Source organism: Thermothelomyces thermophilus, chromosome 4 (assembly GCF_000226095.1).
Source record: "Thermothelomyces thermophilus ATCC 42464 chromosome 4, complete sequence".
NCBI classification, from domain to species: Eukaryota; Fungi; Ascomycota; class Sordariomycetes; order Sordariales; family Chaetomiaceae; genus Thermothelomyces; species Thermothelomyces thermophilus.
In genome coordinates, this window is record NC_016475.1 from 3,390,681 (window position 1) to 3,406,962 (window position 16,282).

A 16,282-nucleotide genomic window follows, 5' to 3' on the forward strand; every position below is an offset into this window, starting at 1 on the left:
TTCGTCACCACCAAAGTGACAGTTAATATTTAGTGGACATGTACAACCCGCTTCGTACCTACTTAGCCTTTTGTGCTTTGTGCCTTCGGAACAGAGGCATGGCAATCATTTCCGGCGTGGTTCACAATGCCTTTTCAAGAATATTAAGGCCAGACTGCTCCGACCACTTCCAACGTCCCAAGGTTAAAGCGTGCCACCCATTCTTCAGCTACCCAAAGGGGGTAGAGGCCCTGGTAATACTCACTCAGAGGTAGGAAGCCTCCACCAAGAACGCGACCGTGAACTTGGCGTGTCGGAGGACAGCGTCCCACATGATAGTCGAGTAAGCCTGTCGCTGGAGTGAGCACAGTTCGCGGAAATTGTGTATCCAATCATCGGTGGAATTTCTCCTGTCCCACCACGTCGTAAAGGATGATGATTTATGAGAAAGGTGGGCTTACGTCGTTGGGAGTATGAATGTAGGGTGACGAGGTGTCCATCCGCTCGTCACACACATAGGCCGCCGCTGGTAAGCCAAATATGTCAGTACTGCTCTCAGGGTAGCGTAGTTACCTGACTGTTTTTCTTTCTTTTTTTTTGTCACCGCTACAGGTGTGCATGTACGTACGCATGTCTAAAGAGGGAAGGAAAAAGGGGGGAATGTGAAAAGGTGAAGAAAGGGGAGAACTTACGGAACCCGTTGGACCTCGCTGACGCATGATCCGAGCATCCGTATCCGCAGGTGTCGCTCGTAGTCGAGCCGACGTATGCGGTAGCCACGATCCGGGTATATGCGGTCAGGGCCGAGTCAACATAGTCAGTGTAGATGGACAGTTTCCCGCTGGGCGAATAGCCTGCCATGTCCTGGTTGACGACGGCGAGCACGCTCTTGCCGGCCGACTTGTAGTTGGAGAAGACGGCCTGTGAGCCGAGCAGGCCGCCTTCCTCGCCGGCGTAAAAATGGAACTCGAGAGTGTTCTTGGGCTTGAATCCATCCTCGGCCAACACCCGAAGTGCCTCGAGGAGGACCACGACACCGGACCCGTTGTCGTCAGCGCCTGGTCCACGCGCTGTCGAGGACCCGCCGGTAGAGTCATAGTGCGCCGAGACAATGACTGCGTCATCGGATCGCGTCAGATTCCAGTCAGCGTCGATTTCTACTAGCGTTGACATGATTGGGTTCCTCTCTCTTCCTTTCTTCTCTTCTCTTCGCTTTTATATTCCTCCCTCCCCCCCCCTCTCTTCGATGGAACATATTAAATAAAGGAAATGGGAGGAAGGTTGGCTTGATTAGTTCATACCTAGGTTTGACGTAGTGCCCGGAATTTTAGCAATGAGGGATGGCTGGTTGAAGGAGTGGGTGAACTGAGTCACGGTAATGGATGGATTGGCCGCGGCGACGCTCCTGATGGTGTCGAACAGCCAGGTGCCGGCCTGGGTCCCGTACGAGCTTCTATAATAGCGGTTATAGAAGCTTGTTCATGTCGGATCGGAATCAGAATTGAGATCCTATTGTCAGCATGGCCAAAGTTCCCCCTGGTTCTCCTTTATCTCCCATTCCCCACCACAGAGGCGTCCATTCAGATGCCTTCCCGCTGGGAGAGTACCTACTCGGTCAAGGTCTTCAGCCAAGTCTTAGGATTCGTAGTCGAGACTGCTGCCACCAGTGGATTGGCCTCGGCTTGGTGGCTGACGCTGGACGGGTACGAGACAGCCTGTGCCGAGACGGTGTTGTTTCCATTGCGGGAGTCGGGTGCTGACAGTGCGGCGAGCACTTCGGGGTCGGTGATGTCAGTTATGTCGACAAAGCCGATGCCCTTTGATTTGTAGTCTCGAATCTTCTGCTCTTCGGTTATCCACTGTCCGCCGTCTTCCGGGGATGTCTTGATGAGGCGCAACCCGGCCTTTGTTGCTCTCAACGACTCCGTGGTGGCCGCGGCAACTGCTGACCAAGCCAGGCTGGCCAGCAGGGCGAGAACAGATGGGGCAACCATGACTTCTGGCGGAATGTCGCTATGTGTCTACGGAAAGAAGGTAGGCAGGTAAGACGCCTTTGGCTTGTGCAGATGTCTGCTTTTTCCTCACTTCACAACGAACAAGGGCAAACATACATAACTAAGGCAGATATAATATTCATTATACAGCCTACAAATAGTAATGCTCCCCGTCAACCTCTTAATATAAAAATTCATTACTGTACATACGTGATTACGCCTCGGCCTTGGCCCAGCTACATGGGGTCAACTCAAGGCCGAACAGCGCATGATACATACACACAAGAACCTACTACCATCCTGATGGTTTCGTACGCGCGTGATGGCCCATGTCTTGCCTGTAGCATTTCGCCGGGGTCCACTTCCTGATGGAGAAGTTTGGGCGTTTGAGTGTCCCACGCACTACCTCGATCAGGCAGGTTCTATGCATGCGCCCGCGGGTTTAAGCACCACGGCTGTTATCTAGCAGCTGTCGATCTCTAGGCGCAGCGGCACTTGGACTTGCATCTAGTGCAACTGCCGAAAGCAGACTAGAGATGGTGACTTTTTCGATCTACCAGACGTGCGCAAGCCACTAAATACTTCCTTCTTGTTTTTTTTCTACTCTTTTTTTCTTTCCTTTCTCCTTTCTCTATTTCCTTTTTTGCTTGTCTCTTTGCTTTTTTCCTCTTCCTCCGCCCTTTTTTGGCCCTAGGAAATGGAGGGAGGACTGAGTTAAGCTCATGCACTCAGGGTACCAACCTGTACACTCATCGTGAAATGTAAAAAATGGCAGCTGGCAACGCCCTACCCCTCTCCCCCTCTCCCAGGAGAGTGTAATTCGTCGAGCACACATAATAAGAACACCGAACCAGGAACCAGCATATTTACACACATGTTCCAGTCGTAACATAGATAGCTGATAATTAGAACAGATCACATGAATCCCGGATCTGTACCTAGGTTGTCATGAGTCACTGGCATTAATCATGGAATACGAGTCCGTCAAAGCTTCAAGCCGGCAAGCACTTGGGGGGCACAGTCGAGAAGATCCAAGACCTTGGCTGTCCAAGACTGAAGTGACCATATTGGCAGTTGAGACAAGTTAAATACTACGGTACCCAGAAGGTGTGGGGTCGGGTCGTCCGCATAGGTAAGGTACCATAGTCACACAGTTCTAGTCTGGCAGGCCCCTCGTATATGAAGAGTCGCCTCGGGTGTCCGACACCGAAGCAATAGGGAAAATAATAATAATAATCATTAAATTGTTCTTTAGAAAATAATAAAAAAAGCCGCAACACCACTCTGCTTTGCCACACCAGGCATAGACAAAATACCCATGCAAGCTAAGGTCAAGCTGTGTAGAGTTCAACGGCATCGAAGATCTGTAAGAGAAGAATTGCCCCGAGTGGGGACTTGTTAGGGACTGCTCACCGGATGACGCGTAAAAAGAAAGTGGGGGGGTGGGTCAGGGTGGGAGGAGAAAAAGGGGCCATGACTTACAAAGTTGGGGCTCAGGAAGGCATCTCCATCGCTGCCAGAGACGGAACTGATTGTGATGGTGTTGGTGCCAGCGACGAGCGTGCCGGCGGGGATGTTGACGGTATAGATCTCGCCGTACCCGCGATAGGCGCCGCGCGTCACGCCGCGGCTGTCGATCTTGGTCGGGGCGGCCGGGACGGGGCCGGACCAGCCGTTGACCGTCGCCTGGGGGCGGCTCCCCGCGAAGCTGAGGGTCGTGGCGATGCGCAGGGTGGCGGCCCCCGGGGCGCTGGCCAGGTTGAACTTGATGGTCACCGGGTTGTTCACCGACTTGAAGACGGCCATGGGGAAGTCGGACAGCGTCGAGCTGCCCACCGTGTAGGTCAGGGGGCCCCAGCTGTCCATGCGGCTGTCGCTCGGGTGCATGCGGAGGAACTTGTCGGCGTTGCGGAACCCGGTCGGCTGGCCGTCGTACTCGCCGATCTGGAAGAGCGTGTTGCGGGACGTGTTGAAGTTGCCGGCAATGTCCTGCCTGGTCGTCTGGCCCGCGGACACGGTGACGGTGGTCGTGGCAATCTTGAACTCGGTCTGGTAAAGTACCATGGTGTACGTGCCGGGCTTCATCAGCGGCGAGGTGAAGGCGCCGCTGGATGACGTCTTGGCCCAGTACTGCGCATTGCTGTTGTACCAGTGCACCACCCCCTGCATCCCGCTCTGCACGCCGCTCGCGGTCCCCTGCACGGTCCCGCGGCCGGAGGCGGGCACGTACCCGGTGACCGAGACCTCGCCGAACCACGAGACGTCCAGGTTCTTCACGCTGGGGATACCGGAGCGCGAGAACTGCATGGCGTACGGTCCGTGAAGCCCCATGCGGAACGCCTCGGTCTGCACGTGGCCGCTGTTCATGTAGTTGTACAGGTTGGTCGAATCCCCCGCGTTGTTCGAGTCGATGTCGCGGAAGAACGGGCCGCCGGACGACGACTCCTGCTGGGGCGTCATGATGCAGACGTGGATCAGGTCGCTGCCGCCGTACACGCAGTGCGAGTCCTCGTCGATGAAGCGTGTCGACGAGTAAAACTTGGACCTCGTCTGCCCGTTGACGATGAAGACATCGGACCCCTCGACTGTCGCGCTGGCGCCGCTCGTGTTGGAGACCTCGCCGTACGGGTACTCGTTGGGCAGTTTGTCGGGCAGCAGACGGGCGATGAAGCGCAGCTCGCCAACCGACGGCTCGGCGGTGATGTAGGTGGCCATGTAGATGATGCTCTCACCCTCCCGGACCACAATGTAGTGCGTCAGGGTCGACGTCACACATGTCACCTTGATGTACCGGGACGATCCGCTGATCTGGCTGACCGAGACGGTGGCCGACCCGAGCCCGGAACCGATGTGGGTTCCGGTGTTGGAATACTGGAGCTCGGTGCCGCGATACTTGATCGAGTTGATGTCGCAGCTCGACTTGCTCACCGAGAAGACCAGCGGGTTGGCGGAGCCGGCATCGATGACATAGTTGTTGCCGGACGAGGTGTACCCGAACGCACTGAGGACCCCCGGCGCGAAGACGGAGGCCGACAGGACCAAGAGACGGACGACAGATCGGAGTTCCATGTTAGAGTCCTCAGATCAAGCCCAGATACGGAAGTATCAAAGATCAGTGATCTACACGAGACGGGCTTGGCCTGGGGGAAACGCCATCTTGACCAGAAATGCTTTGCTCAGGAATGGCGTATATTAACGTTATCTTGGCCCGCTAACTAATGAGGAGGATGCACTGGTCGGGTAACGGAACCATCCGCCTTCTCAAACCTCGTTTACAGCTCAGGAGAGAGCACTGCCGCTCCAATAACAGCGACACTATGCGATTGGCGGAATTGGACCCGACTTCCGGGATCTCGAGTCGTGGCTCGCCGGTCGAGGTAGTATCCAGCCGAGTGCGGGCCGTCCAACGGAACCCCTAAGTTGTTTTAGGTATTGCCAAGACGGCGATTGAGGTGCCGTCCGGGTCCGTTTATGCCGAGACTCGTCAACCAGAAAGGGGCTAGGAGAAGGGTCCCAAGGTCGACGTCGCTTACACACGTAGTGTATTAGAGAAGGGTAACCGAGACAGACAGACCCTAGTTCCCCGAGCTCATTGAGATGAAAGGGAAACCGGGCAAGTGGACCGCCCCTCCCTCTATCCACTCTCTGGTGGATGGGTTTGTTCTAGAATACCGTTGCGGGCTTGCTGTTGATATCCATCCAGCCTTGTAAGCTGAGCAGTACCCGATGGGCAGCTTCATGAAAGCCGGCTTGTATGTAGACAGATACTCAAGAGACAGCTGGTGTCTTCAGCCATCATCTATCAAGATGAATAAGCAGCAGCTCGAGTTCGTAACGGTAAAGGCGACTCATTTAGTCAATGTTGTCATCGCGGGGAACCAGTCAAATCTACCATTTCCATGTCATGGGATAACAGCCGTTGGATTCACAAGACTCGCCTGGGAAACGGCAGCGGGCCTGTCTTCCCCCCAGCAGTGCGTATAGAACGCGCCCGCGCCAACGCCTGACTTGACGCGTCAGCAATGGGGTGAAGATGATAAGAGGCCGAGCGCAGAAATTGCTAGATCATTTATCTTTCGATGCCCACTATCACCCAAGCCCAGCCGATACACCGTGGTATCCGTAGGAATTGGCGCAGCCTCAGCGCCGTGTAGAATTTGTAGAGTGTAATAATCGTGATACCGTTCTACCGAACGCCCATCTTTGACATTTCCATCCTTCTTTCGCCGCGGCTTACGGCGACGGTCGGACCAAACCGGCCGACAAGGGAACTGAGAGCTTTTGCCACTTTCCCGTCTTCATCTAACCCCTGGAATCGCCCGCACATTTATCTGAGGCGGCGGGCCTCGCGCTCGGATTCGAGAAGAACCAGAATATCGTCCTCGCGAACTGGGCACACGTCCCCAAATTAGTCGCCATTCGGTCAGCCCGGGGCGCGGGGGGGGGGGGGGGGGGGGCTCGGCGGGGCATACCGGGACCCTTCACGTTCCTAATGATGGAACGGGTGGTATCGTCCATGAACTCAACGCGCACCTGGGTAACGCCACCACGAGAACCTATATTCAAATACACACATAATTAGTACCAGGCGTAAACCAACGGCCCATATCCTCGCGGGGTAACCCATACCGGTTCTGCCAAGGACTCGGGTGACCTTGACGAGCTTGACTGGAGCCTTCGAGGAATCCATTTTCGCGACTGATCGATTGCTCTGGCGGGTGGGAGAATCGAGATCCGAATCGTGATGCAGAGGGTTGCGGAGTTGCGAAATTTCACCCAGATACAATTGTGCGGAGCCAAAATCGCAGGGCTGCAGGAAATTTTTATTTCCGGTCCGGTCCAGACTCCATCTTGGATGTGAGCCGAAAAATTGTGGGGCAAGACCTAACCGAAGAAACATGACCTTCAGTCTTCCGTAATCCGTACAAGTAATCCGTAATCCGTACTTACTTGTATACCAAGTTCCGTCGACAGTGACGATCAGTCGCAAACATCAGTCAGCCTTCCTGGGGATTATAATGCATGTTGGGGTTTGTAGATAGCTCTTTCACGGGGCGTCACACTCGCCGAGATCTTTGTTCAACTGAAAGGATTTTGGTACAGTTCATACTCTGGAACCTCGCGGCGAAACCCAGAATCAGGCCTTTGAGAAGATCTTGAGCCTGCCACCACTTCTGATCCTGACGTACTCGTGCGCTGGACATTGACTGCTTGACACCGACCTCGTGTCTCTTATCCAGAACGCCTATTTCGAGCCGAGATATCTGGCGCTTGACCGTACTCTGACTAACGTCGAACCGATTGTTCCAAATTGTTCCACTCGTGCAAAGTCATCCCATCGTGGAGACCAAGAGAAGGTGACGTGAAATTCCGACGATTGTTAAGACCCCCGTTCGGCAAGGCGGCAGGGAATCGCCAAGCCTAAACTTTGGTGTGCGTTGGGCTCCCGCCGCCTGGAAACAACCGTAGCCGGCGATACGGCCACCACATGAGGACATGCTTGTACATTCCTAAAGACACGCTAATCCTCCCCACCTCTCCAAATCCGCACGATGGACTTTGAACAACCGCCGCAAACCAGAGATCCACAGCGAGGGCTGGTGGCGCCCGATTCAGGACGCAAAGTGTTTGCTCACTACCTCGTGCGAGCTACCGCAGTGCCCTTCTCGATACCCACGTATTGCTGCTGATGACGCACCATAATGTCTAGGTCGGCCTTACTTGCAACCAGCCGCCGGAGCGCTGGGTTCAAGACATTGCTGCAGCTCAGCGGGCTGGTATAGATGGGTTTGCGCTCAACATTGGTCCTTCGGACCCCTGGAACTGCACGCAGCTCGACCATGCTTACAGGGCAGCCGAACGCAGCGGAGGTTTCTTTCTGTTCATTTCCTTCGAGTGAGTTCTTCTTAAGAGACGAGCGTGAGCTAGTCTCGAATCTTTCCGATATGCTTCTGACTGTCGCCGGGATAGCATGGCGGCTGGGAGCTGGTCAGTGCCTCATGTGGTTAGCCTGATCAAGCGATACCAGGGATCGTCTGCGCAGATGAAGGTAGAGGGAAGACCACTTGTGTCGACCTTCGAAGGTCCCGACTGGGCCCCCAACTGGCCGACCGTGCGTCGCGAGACGGGTGGCATATGTCTCATACCAGACTGGTCTAGTCTAGGCCCGCAAGGGGTCGGCCAGCGGCTAGATCTGATCGACGGTGCTTGTGAGTCGGTCGCACTGGACCACACGCGTGGCAACGATACTGAGAAATGCAAAAGTCTCCTGGGACGCCTGGCCCAAGCCGGGACAATCCAAGATGACTCTCGTCGAGGACCTTTTGTACATGAAGAGCCTCCAAGGGAAGAAGTACATGATGGGCGTTAGCCCATGGTTCTACACAGGCAAGTATTAAAGCTCGTTGTGTACCTTTTTTTTTTCATCAACTAATTGCACCGAGGTCTAGATCTGCCGGAGTGGAATAAGAATTGGTACTGCTCGAGCGAGTCTCTCTGGCATGATCGTTGGCAGCAGGTCCTTGATCTCATGCCTGACTTTGTCCAGATCATTACTTGTATGCAGGGCGAAGCTCTGGCCTCCCACATGCTGTTCCTTCCCGGCTCTTCGAGATGCTGATGGTAAAGACATGAAGGGAACGATTTTGGCGAATCTAGTTACATCTGTGACCCTGCGCCTGCGCAAGTGGTCAAGGGAGCGGAAACGTACGTTTCTGGGCATTCCCACGCAGCTTTCAGGGCGGTTCTGCCCTATTTGATCGCTGCATACAAGTCCGGATCTACCAAGATCGATTGGCAGGGACCGGAAACCGCGATCGCTTGGTACCGCACCAGTCCGGTCCAGACACAAAATCACCATGGTGGGCTTCTGCGACCTTGTACATACTGAGCCTTGGCTCTTACGACACGGGAACTAAACATTTCCAGGAACCGTTTGGGGCCAGGGGGGGACAATTTCGGCTACGCATGGCGCCAAAGACGTGGTATCGGTCATGGCGGTAACCAAGGGGTCTGCATGTATCACCGTCGCGGTTGGCGATTTGTGCAGGCTAACATTTGAGACATCGAGCCACAAACGTGTCTCATACTTTGAGCTACCATTCGACCGCCACACCACGGGCCCTGTATCGCTCGTCCTGAATGGAAGAAAAACGATAGGGCCGGAAATCCGGCGCTGGCATGGTGACGGGAAGGCGAGTGACGACCTATATTTCGCGACATTCTTCAAGGAATGCTGACCGCCATGCTCTGTAGGCTTCGCTCAATGCTGTTGCCATCCAAGTCTGAAGCACATCTAAATTAACTAGTAGTCACCGAAACATCGGCCGAGCAGACTCGAGGGTCTTGAGGAAGAAGAGCGTGAAAGAGGGGTGCTGACCCTCTTCGGCCCTCCTTGCCTCGTTTCCCGTAAGAACCTTACTGCTGGATGGTTGATCTTGATATGGACGCCTCTACACCAGATCTGTGGCTGCAGCTTCCCTCAAGGCCCTGGAGTAGGCTGATGAGACAGAATCTTGGCGGGAGAGTGCGGACTATAATCCGAAGTAATGACGTCGTGCCTCGTGTTATTGTGGGCTTAAACCCCTGTTGATCGGTCAATCTCGGCGATCCATTTCCGAGCTTTGCTGCAGTCAAGTGAGCAAGGGAGTACTAGTGCGGGCAAGTTCGTGGGAACCGAGTTACTTGTCTTGTAATCTGTATGTACTGTATGTACCTGAGTGTTGTACGTAAGGTACCTACACAGTAGGCACCTTACCTAATACTTGTGCACAGTACGTAAGATACCTGCCTATCGCGCCTCAAAAAGCTTAAGTAGGTATCTTACCATGCTCAATACGCTCGGGTGTATGTAAGGTACAGATAATCTGTACAGTACGTCCGTACATACAGAATACTTGGTAGGTCAGGTACATTGTGTAATTTACCCGGTTGTGACCCACTTCTTTTGGTCGACCATTCGACGACGTCACAAGTGTTCCTGACGGACAAACCGCTGCTACCATCTCGAGAATACGCCCAAGCAACGCTCGACATAAACATGTCGCGCGCAGCTTATCCGAGACAACAAAAGTCATTTTGGTGCCGGGCGATGAGAATGCCTTCACAAGACGAGGAAACACTACAACTCTAAACCCCCTCCACCAGCCGAGACGCCATGAGGCTAGGTTTTGCCCTGGGCCGGCTCTTCTCCCGCCCAGGAGTGTTGTTCTGCCCTAGCCCAATTCTCGGGGTTACCAGAAAACCTTCCCGCTCTGTCTTCCGCAGCATCCGCACATCATTCATTCATACGAGCTCGCGAACCCGGCCGCCACCATGGAGAGCCAATCGCACCAGGCCGCGTATTCTGATGGCTTCCGCCGGCGCTGGCCTGGCCGCTTCCGCCTTTCTTGAGCTTTCCAAAAAAGGTGGCGCTAGCCCGGAGGACACCGGCGAGCATAGGATGCTCAAGGCTTCGCGCGCCGAGATTCGAAAGAGTGCCGGCGAGAACGACGGGACCTTGGGCTGGCTGCGACGTCGGCTCGTCTTGTTCCTGGACCTCTACATCTGGGAACCCATATGTACTAGCTTCCGCTTTTTGCAGCTAGTCGTCATCTTTGTTCCAGTTATCCTGACGGTCCCGGCAATATGGATTGGAGGCCGCGTACCGGAGCGTGATAATGAACGAACTGGGACTCTGTGGTGGTATGGTTTTTTGGTCCAGGCCATGGAATGGGCAGGTCCAGCCTTCATCAAGGTAAAAAGCAGCCTCAGCTTCGCGGCCATGCTCCGGTTACTAACACTCTAGTAAACCCTAACAGCTCGGCCAATGGGCGGCTTCAAGGTCCGACATCTTTCCCAGTGAGCTATGTGACATCATGTCAAAACTCCACGCCAATGCTCCCGCCCACTCCTTCCACGCGACAAAGCGAATAGTTGAGGATGCTTTTGGCGGCCGTGAATTTGACGACATATTTGACGAGTTTGACAGGACACCAATCGGCGTTGGAGCAATCGCACAGGTCTACAAGGCCAAGCTCAAACCCGATCTCGCCGTTCCCGGTGATGTCGACGTCCCCAAAGACCCCCATGATCTCCGCCACAGCGTCCGCAGGAACGTAGAGACCGTCCTCAAAAGCAAGCCAAAGCGAGTCCCCTCGTCGTATGTCGCTGTAAAGGTCCAGCACCCGCGTGTCGAGCGGACCGTACGGCGCGACCTCCGGATCATGCGCTTCTTCGCCTCTGTGCTCAACGCAATACCCACGATGGAGTGGCTTTCACTGCCTGACGAGGTGGACCAGTTCGGAGAGATGATGAAGCTCCAGCTGGATATGCGCATCGAGGCGGCGAACCTGTCGAGGTTCCGGAAGAATTTCAAGGACAGAACTACCGCCTGGTTTCCGTTCCCCTATACCGAGTTCTGCACCCGAGATGTACTGATCGAGGAATTCGCGTACGGCATTCCCCTCGCCGACTTCATGGCGAACGGGGGAGGGGTGTTCCAGCGAGATATCGCCTCTGAGGGCCTCGATGCCTTTTTGCGCATGCTCCTTCTGGACAACTTTGTCCATGCTGATCTCCACCCCGGGAATATCATGGTGCGATTCTACGAAGCGGAGCAACCTAGCCTGCGGCTGCGCCGCCCGCCCGAACAGAATCCGGGCATGGACCAGCAGGCCGAAGTCACCGAGCAAGTTTTATCACGACTTCGCCCGTACCGTCACAACAAAGATTTGTGGGACGCCGAGCTGGCAAACATTGAGCGCGAAGGCTTCCGGCCACAACTCATCTTCATCGACACGGGCCTCGTGACGGAGTTGAATAGCACGAATCGGCGAAACTTACTGGATTTGTTCCGCGCTGTCGCCGAGTTTGACGGATACAAGGCCGGCCACCTGATGTGCGAGCGGTGTCGGCAACCTGATGCCGTGCTCGACAAAGAGGTGTTTGCGTTGAAGATGCAACACCTAGTACTGGGGGTGAAGAGCCGGACGCTCGCCCTCGGAAACGTTAAAATTGGTGACATTCTGCAGCAAGTCCTCGGTATGGTGAGGCAGCACCATGTCCGCCTCGAAGGTGACTTTGTCAATGTAGTCATCAGTATATTGTTGCTCGAGGGCATTGGGCGCACCTTGAACCCGGACTTGGACCTCCTCAGCAGCTCTCTCCCGATCTTGAGGCAACTCGGCACTCAGAGCGGCAAGGACATGGTCAAGGAGCGTGATTTCCACATGTTGAAAGTCTGGGTTGGCTTGGAAACGAGGAGGTTCATGCAGGCCAGCGCCGAAGACGTAAGTCTAGGTCTCCCGCCGCGTTCTTGAAGCATATTTCTAACTCCTGAGAAACAGGTCGAAAGATGCGTTCGGTATGATCTCCTTTCCCCGAACGTCTAGTCCGACGTTCAGCACTCTCGTACTCTTACGATTTCGATACGACACGATCCTACGTGGGCGGGAATGTATACGGATGGCATTAGCCCCCCCTCCCCCCACAACTTCGGACAAATGATACCCCCGCGACGATACTCGTTTTAAGTCAAAAGTAGTTGACACAAAGAGGCGAATGTGTTGGAGGAGTGCGAGATCGCTGTCTAGTGGACTCTCAGTGTTCCGTACATAGCTATCTAGGTAGTGCCAGTAGGCCGTGGGCAAAACTCGCCCTGTGACCTGCGATTTACAAAAGGGCGCTCCAGTACCGTATCTGTGGGGCGGCCATCTGCAGTGGCTTGACGCGCTGCGCAGCGGGAACCAACAGGGACTTGGTCCTGCAGATGCGCGTCATCCTTGCCGAGTTCCCTCGAATGCCAATCTTTTGACTTTTTTTTTTTTTTTTTTCGTTATCGCATCGCCGCAAGACTCAATTTTGTTCCGTCCATACCCCCCAAAATCGCGTCGACATCACCACCTCAACTCTTCAAAGCGATCCGTCTTTAGTCATTGGCATATCAATCTATCTCTTCGTTTAAGATTACAAATACCGGCAGTCTTCACTATGGGCTGGTTCTGGGCCGACACCCCTGCCCCCGCGCCGGCTGTACCTCCGGCGGACCCGAAGCACAAGAACCTCGCCAGCGCCGGCACGCCTCCCGTAAGTTAATGGCTGATCAGTGCATGCTAGATATCTTGTGCCTGGCGTCTAACCTTTGTTTTAGGTCGGATGCCCCATGCACAAAGCCGCAGCCGATGCCCTCGCTCCTCCTGCACCGGCCTCCTGTCCTATTCCTCATGGCAACCCCGCTACCAACGCGGCTCTCTCTTCCTGCCCCGTCCCCCACAGCAGCCAGGGCTCATCACAAGAACAGCGACAGGAGGCGTCGATGCTCTCAAAGCTCAACCCTCTAAATTACATGTTCCAGTCGATCTCACAAGAACGCGCTCCCAACCAGACTCACGTGCTGCCGACAGAGCGAGATGAGTCGTCCATCCCAAGAGGCACCGGCGAAGGCAACTGGGAGTATCCGTCACCCCAACAAATGTACAACGCACTGCTGCGGAAGGGGTACACCGACACGGACATTACGGCTGTCGAGAGCATGGTCGCGGTTCACAACTTCCTGAACGAGGGCGCTTGGAGCGAGGTCGTCGAATGGGAGCGCAGGTTTGGCAGAGGCTTGTTCCGCGGCTGGGAGATCAGCAAGCGTGGAGAGGAGAATGCACCGTTGGAGCTGAGACGCCTTGAGGCGCAGGAGGGCGGGCGGGTGCAGCCGACCCTAATCCGATTCCAGGGGAGACCTAAGGACATGACGCCCAAAGCGGCGATGCTGCAATTACTGGGTCGGCTATATCCGTCCAAGTTCGGGTAGGTCAAGCCCTGATAGCTTAGACCTTGTGAGCCGATGGTTGACGTTCATGGTTTTCTAGCACGGACCCGCCTTTTGACCGCCACGATTGGTTCGTCTCGCGCAACGTCGATGGCCAGAAGAAGGAGATCCGATATGTGATCGACTTTTACTCTGCACCCCCCGAGCCAACTGGCGAACCTGTCTTCTACCTCGATGTTCGGCCGGCCTTGACGCCGACGGGAGCTGTGGAGCGCTTGATGCGGTGGGGCGGAGATGTATGGTGGAGGGCATCGGGTGGTCAAGTTCGCGAATCCAACAGCAGGAACCAGCAGAACTGATCAACCCGACTCGAAAACATCTATACACGACGAGGCGCAGGCATCAGATTCGGCATTCATAAAGGCGTCACGGGGGATTTGGGTACATCAGGGTCTGGCTCTCATTGCTTGTATGTTCGTCTTATACTCTCTCCTCATATTATCGTTTCAAAGAAGGCGGCTCTTTTTTGTGCAAGACACGCGTATGATCATCCGATGCGTTCGTTCGTCATTTTACTTGATCAGCGGTGGCTGAATGTCGTATCTGGCGCGCATTGGATCTGGCCTTGGCGCGGTTCGGCACCACTCAAGTAGGTAATAAGAATGCATGCACTCCTCTTCAAACCGACCTTACGACTCTGTACAAACCTCTGCCTACCTCCCCCTTCCAAGCATTATTCGTCGTCTTAACCATGACGGCTCCAGGGGACACAGCGACGGTGGGCCGGCCGGGCGAGCGCAACGCCCAACCGTTGCCGGCGGAAACACGATCCGCGGGGACCGGCAATGCGGGCTTGACGACAGCCACCTCCAGCTCTCCGAGTAGCCAGCGCGGGGGTGTCGGAAGTGCGCCCGATACACAGGAGCACGACGACAGAGCAGTATCCGTGACAGAACTCAGTAACTACTCGGTTGACCTGAGCGTGCGTCCGGCCAATGGGCCTGTTCTCAGCCGCTGTGAGGCTGACGGCCGCTAGGTCGACCACGATGACAATGGTGAAGACGCCTTTGCCTCGGGCTCAATCACAGAATCGTCAGTCAATGCATACATTCCAGCGCCGCACGGCCTCGTAGACTAAGATGGACGGGTATCAGGTCAACATCGAGCGCCTCCGTGAGCTCCAGCGTATACGAGTTCGTTGAAGAGAACGGCCGGACATATCATAAGTACAAGGAAGGGAGTAAGCATATCCGGAGCGAGTATCGACTCGATAAAATCCTTGGATGCGTGATTAATTAACTGACCGGCTCATGACAGAGTACTTCCTCCCTAACGACGAGGTAGGGAACATGTTGGATGGCAGTGACTTCGACAATTCAACTGACCCGTCTCGCCGCAGAGGGAGCAAAACCGTCTAGGTAATCCTCATCTTCCATCTCTCTTGCGACTCTGTTTGCATCTGACCGCTATCAGATCTTCAGCACATGATATCAAAGTTCTTGCTGAAAGGAAAGCTGGGGCTGGCTCCTGCTGAGAGCCCCCGGCGCGTGCTGGACCTGGGAACTGGCACGGGCATCTGGGCAATTGAGTTTGGTAGGTCCAGGGATCCTTCGAAGAGATTTTGCTTCTCATAACCCCTATCATGCCTTCGCAGAGGTTTTCTGACAGTAGGTCCACAAGCCGAGGAAAACCCCGACTCGGAGGTGCTAGGAACCGACCTCAGTCCCATTCAACCAGACTATCTGCCACCCAACTGCCGGTTCGAGATCGACGACGTTGACGACGACTGGGTTTACAGCCACAAGTTTGACTACATCCATGGCCGCTATCTGCTTCCCTTCATCAAGAGAAAATGGAGTTCGTTCTTCAAAACCGTATACGACAACTTAAACCCTGGTGGCTGGATTGAATCGCAGGAGACCATCATCTACTTCCAGTCCGTCGACGGATCCATCGACGGCACGGCCTTGCAACGATGGAACGCGCTTTTGCTGCAGGGGATCCGAAAGATGGGCCGCAGTGCCACCGAGGCGTTGCGATGCAAGTACTACTTGGCCGAAGCCGGGTTTGTCAACCTGGGCGAGAAGAAGTTCGCCGTTCCCATGAACAATTGGGCCAAGGGGAAGGATGAAAAGGCAATTGGGGCTATGCAAATGGTGAACAACCTCGAGGGGATTGATGGACTCACCATGACTGTCTTCACTCGCGCACTCGGCTGGACTCCGGCGGACGTGGAGAAGCTCCTCGTCGACGTGAAGAGAGACATGAAAGACAGGAGTATACACGCCTACATCACAATGTAAGAACTTTTGGGGAGGGCGTGCAGTACCTAGCCTGTCGAATCTGCTAACCGACCAACTACCGCAGAATTGTCGCCTGGGGCCAAAAGCCGTCCTAAGGGAAAGAGGCGGTTCTCTTGCGGCCGGCAGCGGTAAGGCAGACCTTCCACGGCAACGTTCGCCGATGCTCATTAGGTGCATGTGGACCGCTCGTTGCAATCCCAGGGCGAGCATGAGATCCCACAGTTCTCGTCACTGTCTCCCTAAGCTTCTCTAAACTTCTTGTCTCTAAG

At 54.9% G+C, this 16,282-nt stretch overlaps 8 protein-coding genes across 8 annotated transcripts; 5 read left to right on the forward strand and 3 right to left on the reverse strand.

Moving 5' to 3' along the window:
• Positions 1–97: 97 nt before the first annotated feature.
• MYCTH_2307269 (uncharacterized protein) lies at positions 98–2,105 on the reverse strand. The gene is made up of 5 exons (XM_003664392.1): positions 1,591–2,105; positions 1,281–1,453; positions 672–1,094; positions 441–505; positions 98–328 (listed from the first exon to the last, which is right to left on the reverse strand). Exons 1-5 carry the CDS (start codon positions 1,971–1,973, stop codon positions 245–247), a joined length of 1,128 nt encoding a protein of 375 aa, XP_003664440.1. The 5' UTR covers positions 1,974–2,105; the 3' UTR covers positions 98–244.
• Positions 2,106–3,304: 1,199 nt separating this feature from the next.
• Positions 3,305–5,042, reverse strand: MYCTH_51766 (polysaccharide lyase family 4 protein; the record flags this gene model as incomplete). The annotated part of the gene is made up of 2 exons (XM_003664393.1): positions 3,305–3,337; positions 3,456–5,042. 2 exons carry the CDS (start codon positions 5,040–5,042, stop codon positions 3,305–3,307), a joined length of 1,620 nt encoding a protein of 539 aa, XP_003664441.1.
• A 1,270-nt stretch (positions 5,043–6,312) lies between these two features.
• On the reverse strand, positions 6,313–6,660 carry MYCTH_36979 (uncharacterized protein; the record flags this gene model as incomplete). Its single annotated transcript, XM_003664394.1, has 3 exons — positions 6,313–6,362; positions 6,446–6,529; positions 6,603–6,660. Coding segments are annotated over 3 exons (192 nt in total), but the record flags the coding sequence as incomplete, so codon positions are not given.
• A 749-nt stretch (positions 6,661–7,409) lies between these two features.
• On the forward strand, positions 7,410–9,405 carry MYCTH_2307275 (glycoside hydrolase family 71 protein). Its single transcript, XM_003664395.1, has 8 exons — positions 7,410–7,615; positions 7,684–7,868; positions 7,944–8,182; positions 8,238–8,360; positions 8,423–8,530; positions 8,609–8,833; positions 8,901–9,166; positions 9,228–9,405. The coding sequence occupies exons 1-8, from the start codon at positions 7,526–7,528 to the stop codon at positions 9,258–9,260; spliced, it is 1,269 nt and encodes a 422-aa protein (XP_003664443.1). The 5' UTR covers positions 7,410–7,525; the 3' UTR covers positions 9,261–9,405.
• A 571-nt stretch (positions 9,406–9,976) lies between these two features.
• MYCTH_2307276 (uncharacterized protein) lies at positions 9,977–12,761 on the forward strand. The gene is made up of 3 exons (XM_003664396.1): positions 9,977–10,707; positions 10,772–12,241; positions 12,299–12,761. The coding sequence occupies exons 1-3, from the start codon at positions 10,321–10,323 to the stop codon at positions 12,341–12,343; spliced, it is 1,902 nt and encodes a 633-aa protein (XP_003664444.1). The 5' UTR covers positions 9,977–10,320; the 3' UTR covers positions 12,344–12,761.
• Positions 12,762–12,805: 44 nt separating this feature from the next.
• MYCTH_68944 (uncharacterized protein) lies at positions 12,806–14,252 on the forward strand. The gene is made up of 3 exons (XM_003664397.1): positions 12,806–13,037; positions 13,102–13,748; positions 13,811–14,252. Exons 1-3 carry the CDS (start codon positions 12,942–12,944, stop codon positions 14,067–14,069), a joined length of 1,002 nt encoding a protein of 333 aa, XP_003664445.1. The 5' UTR covers positions 12,806–12,941; the 3' UTR covers positions 14,070–14,252.
• Positions 14,253–14,405: 153 nt separating this feature from the next.
• MYCTH_2307282 (uncharacterized protein) lies at positions 14,406–15,043 on the forward strand. The gene is made up of 3 exons (XM_003664398.1): positions 14,406–14,692; positions 14,747–14,802; positions 14,865–15,043. Exons 1-3 carry the CDS (start codon positions 14,462–14,464, stop codon positions 15,007–15,009), a joined length of 432 nt encoding a protein of 143 aa, XP_003664446.1. The 5' UTR covers positions 14,406–14,461; the 3' UTR covers positions 15,010–15,043.
• A 35-nt stretch (positions 15,044–15,078) lies between these two features.
• Positions 15,079–16,256, forward strand: MYCTH_2307284 (uncharacterized protein). The gene is made up of 4 exons (XM_003664399.1): positions 15,079–15,128; positions 15,184–15,303; positions 15,391–16,009; positions 16,078–16,256. Exons 2-4 carry the CDS (start codon positions 15,195–15,197, stop codon positions 16,106–16,108), a joined length of 759 nt encoding a protein of 252 aa, XP_003664447.1. The 5' UTR covers positions 15,079–15,128; positions 15,184–15,194; the 3' UTR covers positions 16,109–16,256.
• The last annotated feature ends 26 nt before the right edge of the window (positions 16,257–16,282 follow it).

Bases quoted from the DNA above. Each gene is read 5' to 3' on its own strand.
- MYCTH_68944 (XM_003664397.1), top strand. From the start codon at position 12,942: ATGGGCTGGTTCTGGGCCGACACCCCTGCCCCCGCGCCGGCTGTACCT. The intron at 13,038-13,101 runs GTAAGTTAATGG...CCTTTGTTTTAG, and splicing joins CCAGCGCCGGCACGCCTCCC to GTCGGATGCCCCATGCACAA. The intron at 13,749-13,810 runs GTAGGTCAAGCC...ATGGTTTTCTAG, and splicing joins CTATATCCGTCCAAGTTCGG to CACGGACCCGCCTTTTGACC.
- MYCTH_2307275 (XM_003664395.1), top strand. From the start codon at position 7,526: ATGGACTTTGAACAACCGCCGCAAACCAGAGATCCACAGCGAGGGCTG. The intron at 8,531-8,608 runs GTATGCAGGGCG...AAAGACATGAAG, and splicing joins CTTTGTCCAGATCATTACTT to GGAACGATTTTGGCGAATCT. The intron at 8,834-8,900 runs GTGGGCTTCTGC...AAACATTTCCAG, and splicing joins CCAGACACAAAATCACCATG to GAACCGTTTGGGGCCAGGGG.
- MYCTH_2307276 (XM_003664396.1), top strand. From the start codon at position 10,321: ATGGCTTCCGCCGGCGCTGGCCTGGCCGCTTCCGCCTTTCTTGAGCTT. The intron at 10,708-10,771 runs GTAAAAAGCAGC...AAACCCTAACAG, and splicing joins CAGGTCCAGCCTTCATCAAG to CTCGGCCAATGGGCGGCTTC. The intron at 12,242-12,298 runs GTAAGTCTAGGT...CCTGAGAAACAG, and splicing joins TGCAGGCCAGCGCCGAAGAC to GTCGAAAGATGCGTTCGGTA.
- MYCTH_2307284 (XM_003664399.1), top strand. From the start codon at position 15,195: ATGATATCAAAGTTCTTGCTGAAAGGAAAGCTGGGGCTGGCTCCTGCT. The intron at 15,304-15,390 runs GTAGGTCCAGGG...TAGGTCCACAAG, and splicing joins CATCTGGGCAATTGAGTTTG to CCGAGGAAAACCCCGACTCG. The intron at 16,010-16,077 runs GTAAGAACTTTT...CAACTACCGCAG, and splicing joins ATACACGCCTACATCACAAT to AATTGTCGCCTGGGGCCAAA.
- MYCTH_2307269 (XM_003664392.1), bottom strand. From the start codon at position 1,973: ATGGTTGCCCCATCTGTTCTCGCCCTGCTGGCCAGCCTGGCTTGGTCA. The intron at 1,454-1,590 runs GTAGGTACTCTC...GACATGAACAAG, and splicing joins TGGCTGAAGACCTTGACCGA to CTTCTATAACCGCTATTATA. The intron at 506-671 runs GTAAGTTCTCCC...TTGGCTTACCAG, and splicing joins AGCGAGGTCCAACGGGTTCC to CGGCGGCCTATGTGTGTGAC.
- MYCTH_2307282 (XM_003664398.1), top strand. From the start codon at position 14,462: ATGACGGCTCCAGGGGACACAGCGACGGTGGGCCGGCCGGGCGAGCGC. The intron at 14,693-14,746 runs GTGCGTCCGGCC...GACGGCCGCTAG, and splicing joins ACTACTCGGTTGACCTGAGC to GTCGACCACGATGACAATGG. The intron at 14,803-14,864 runs GTCAGTCAATGC...GACGGGTATCAG, and splicing joins TCGGGCTCAATCACAGAATC to GTCAACATCGAGCGCCTCCG.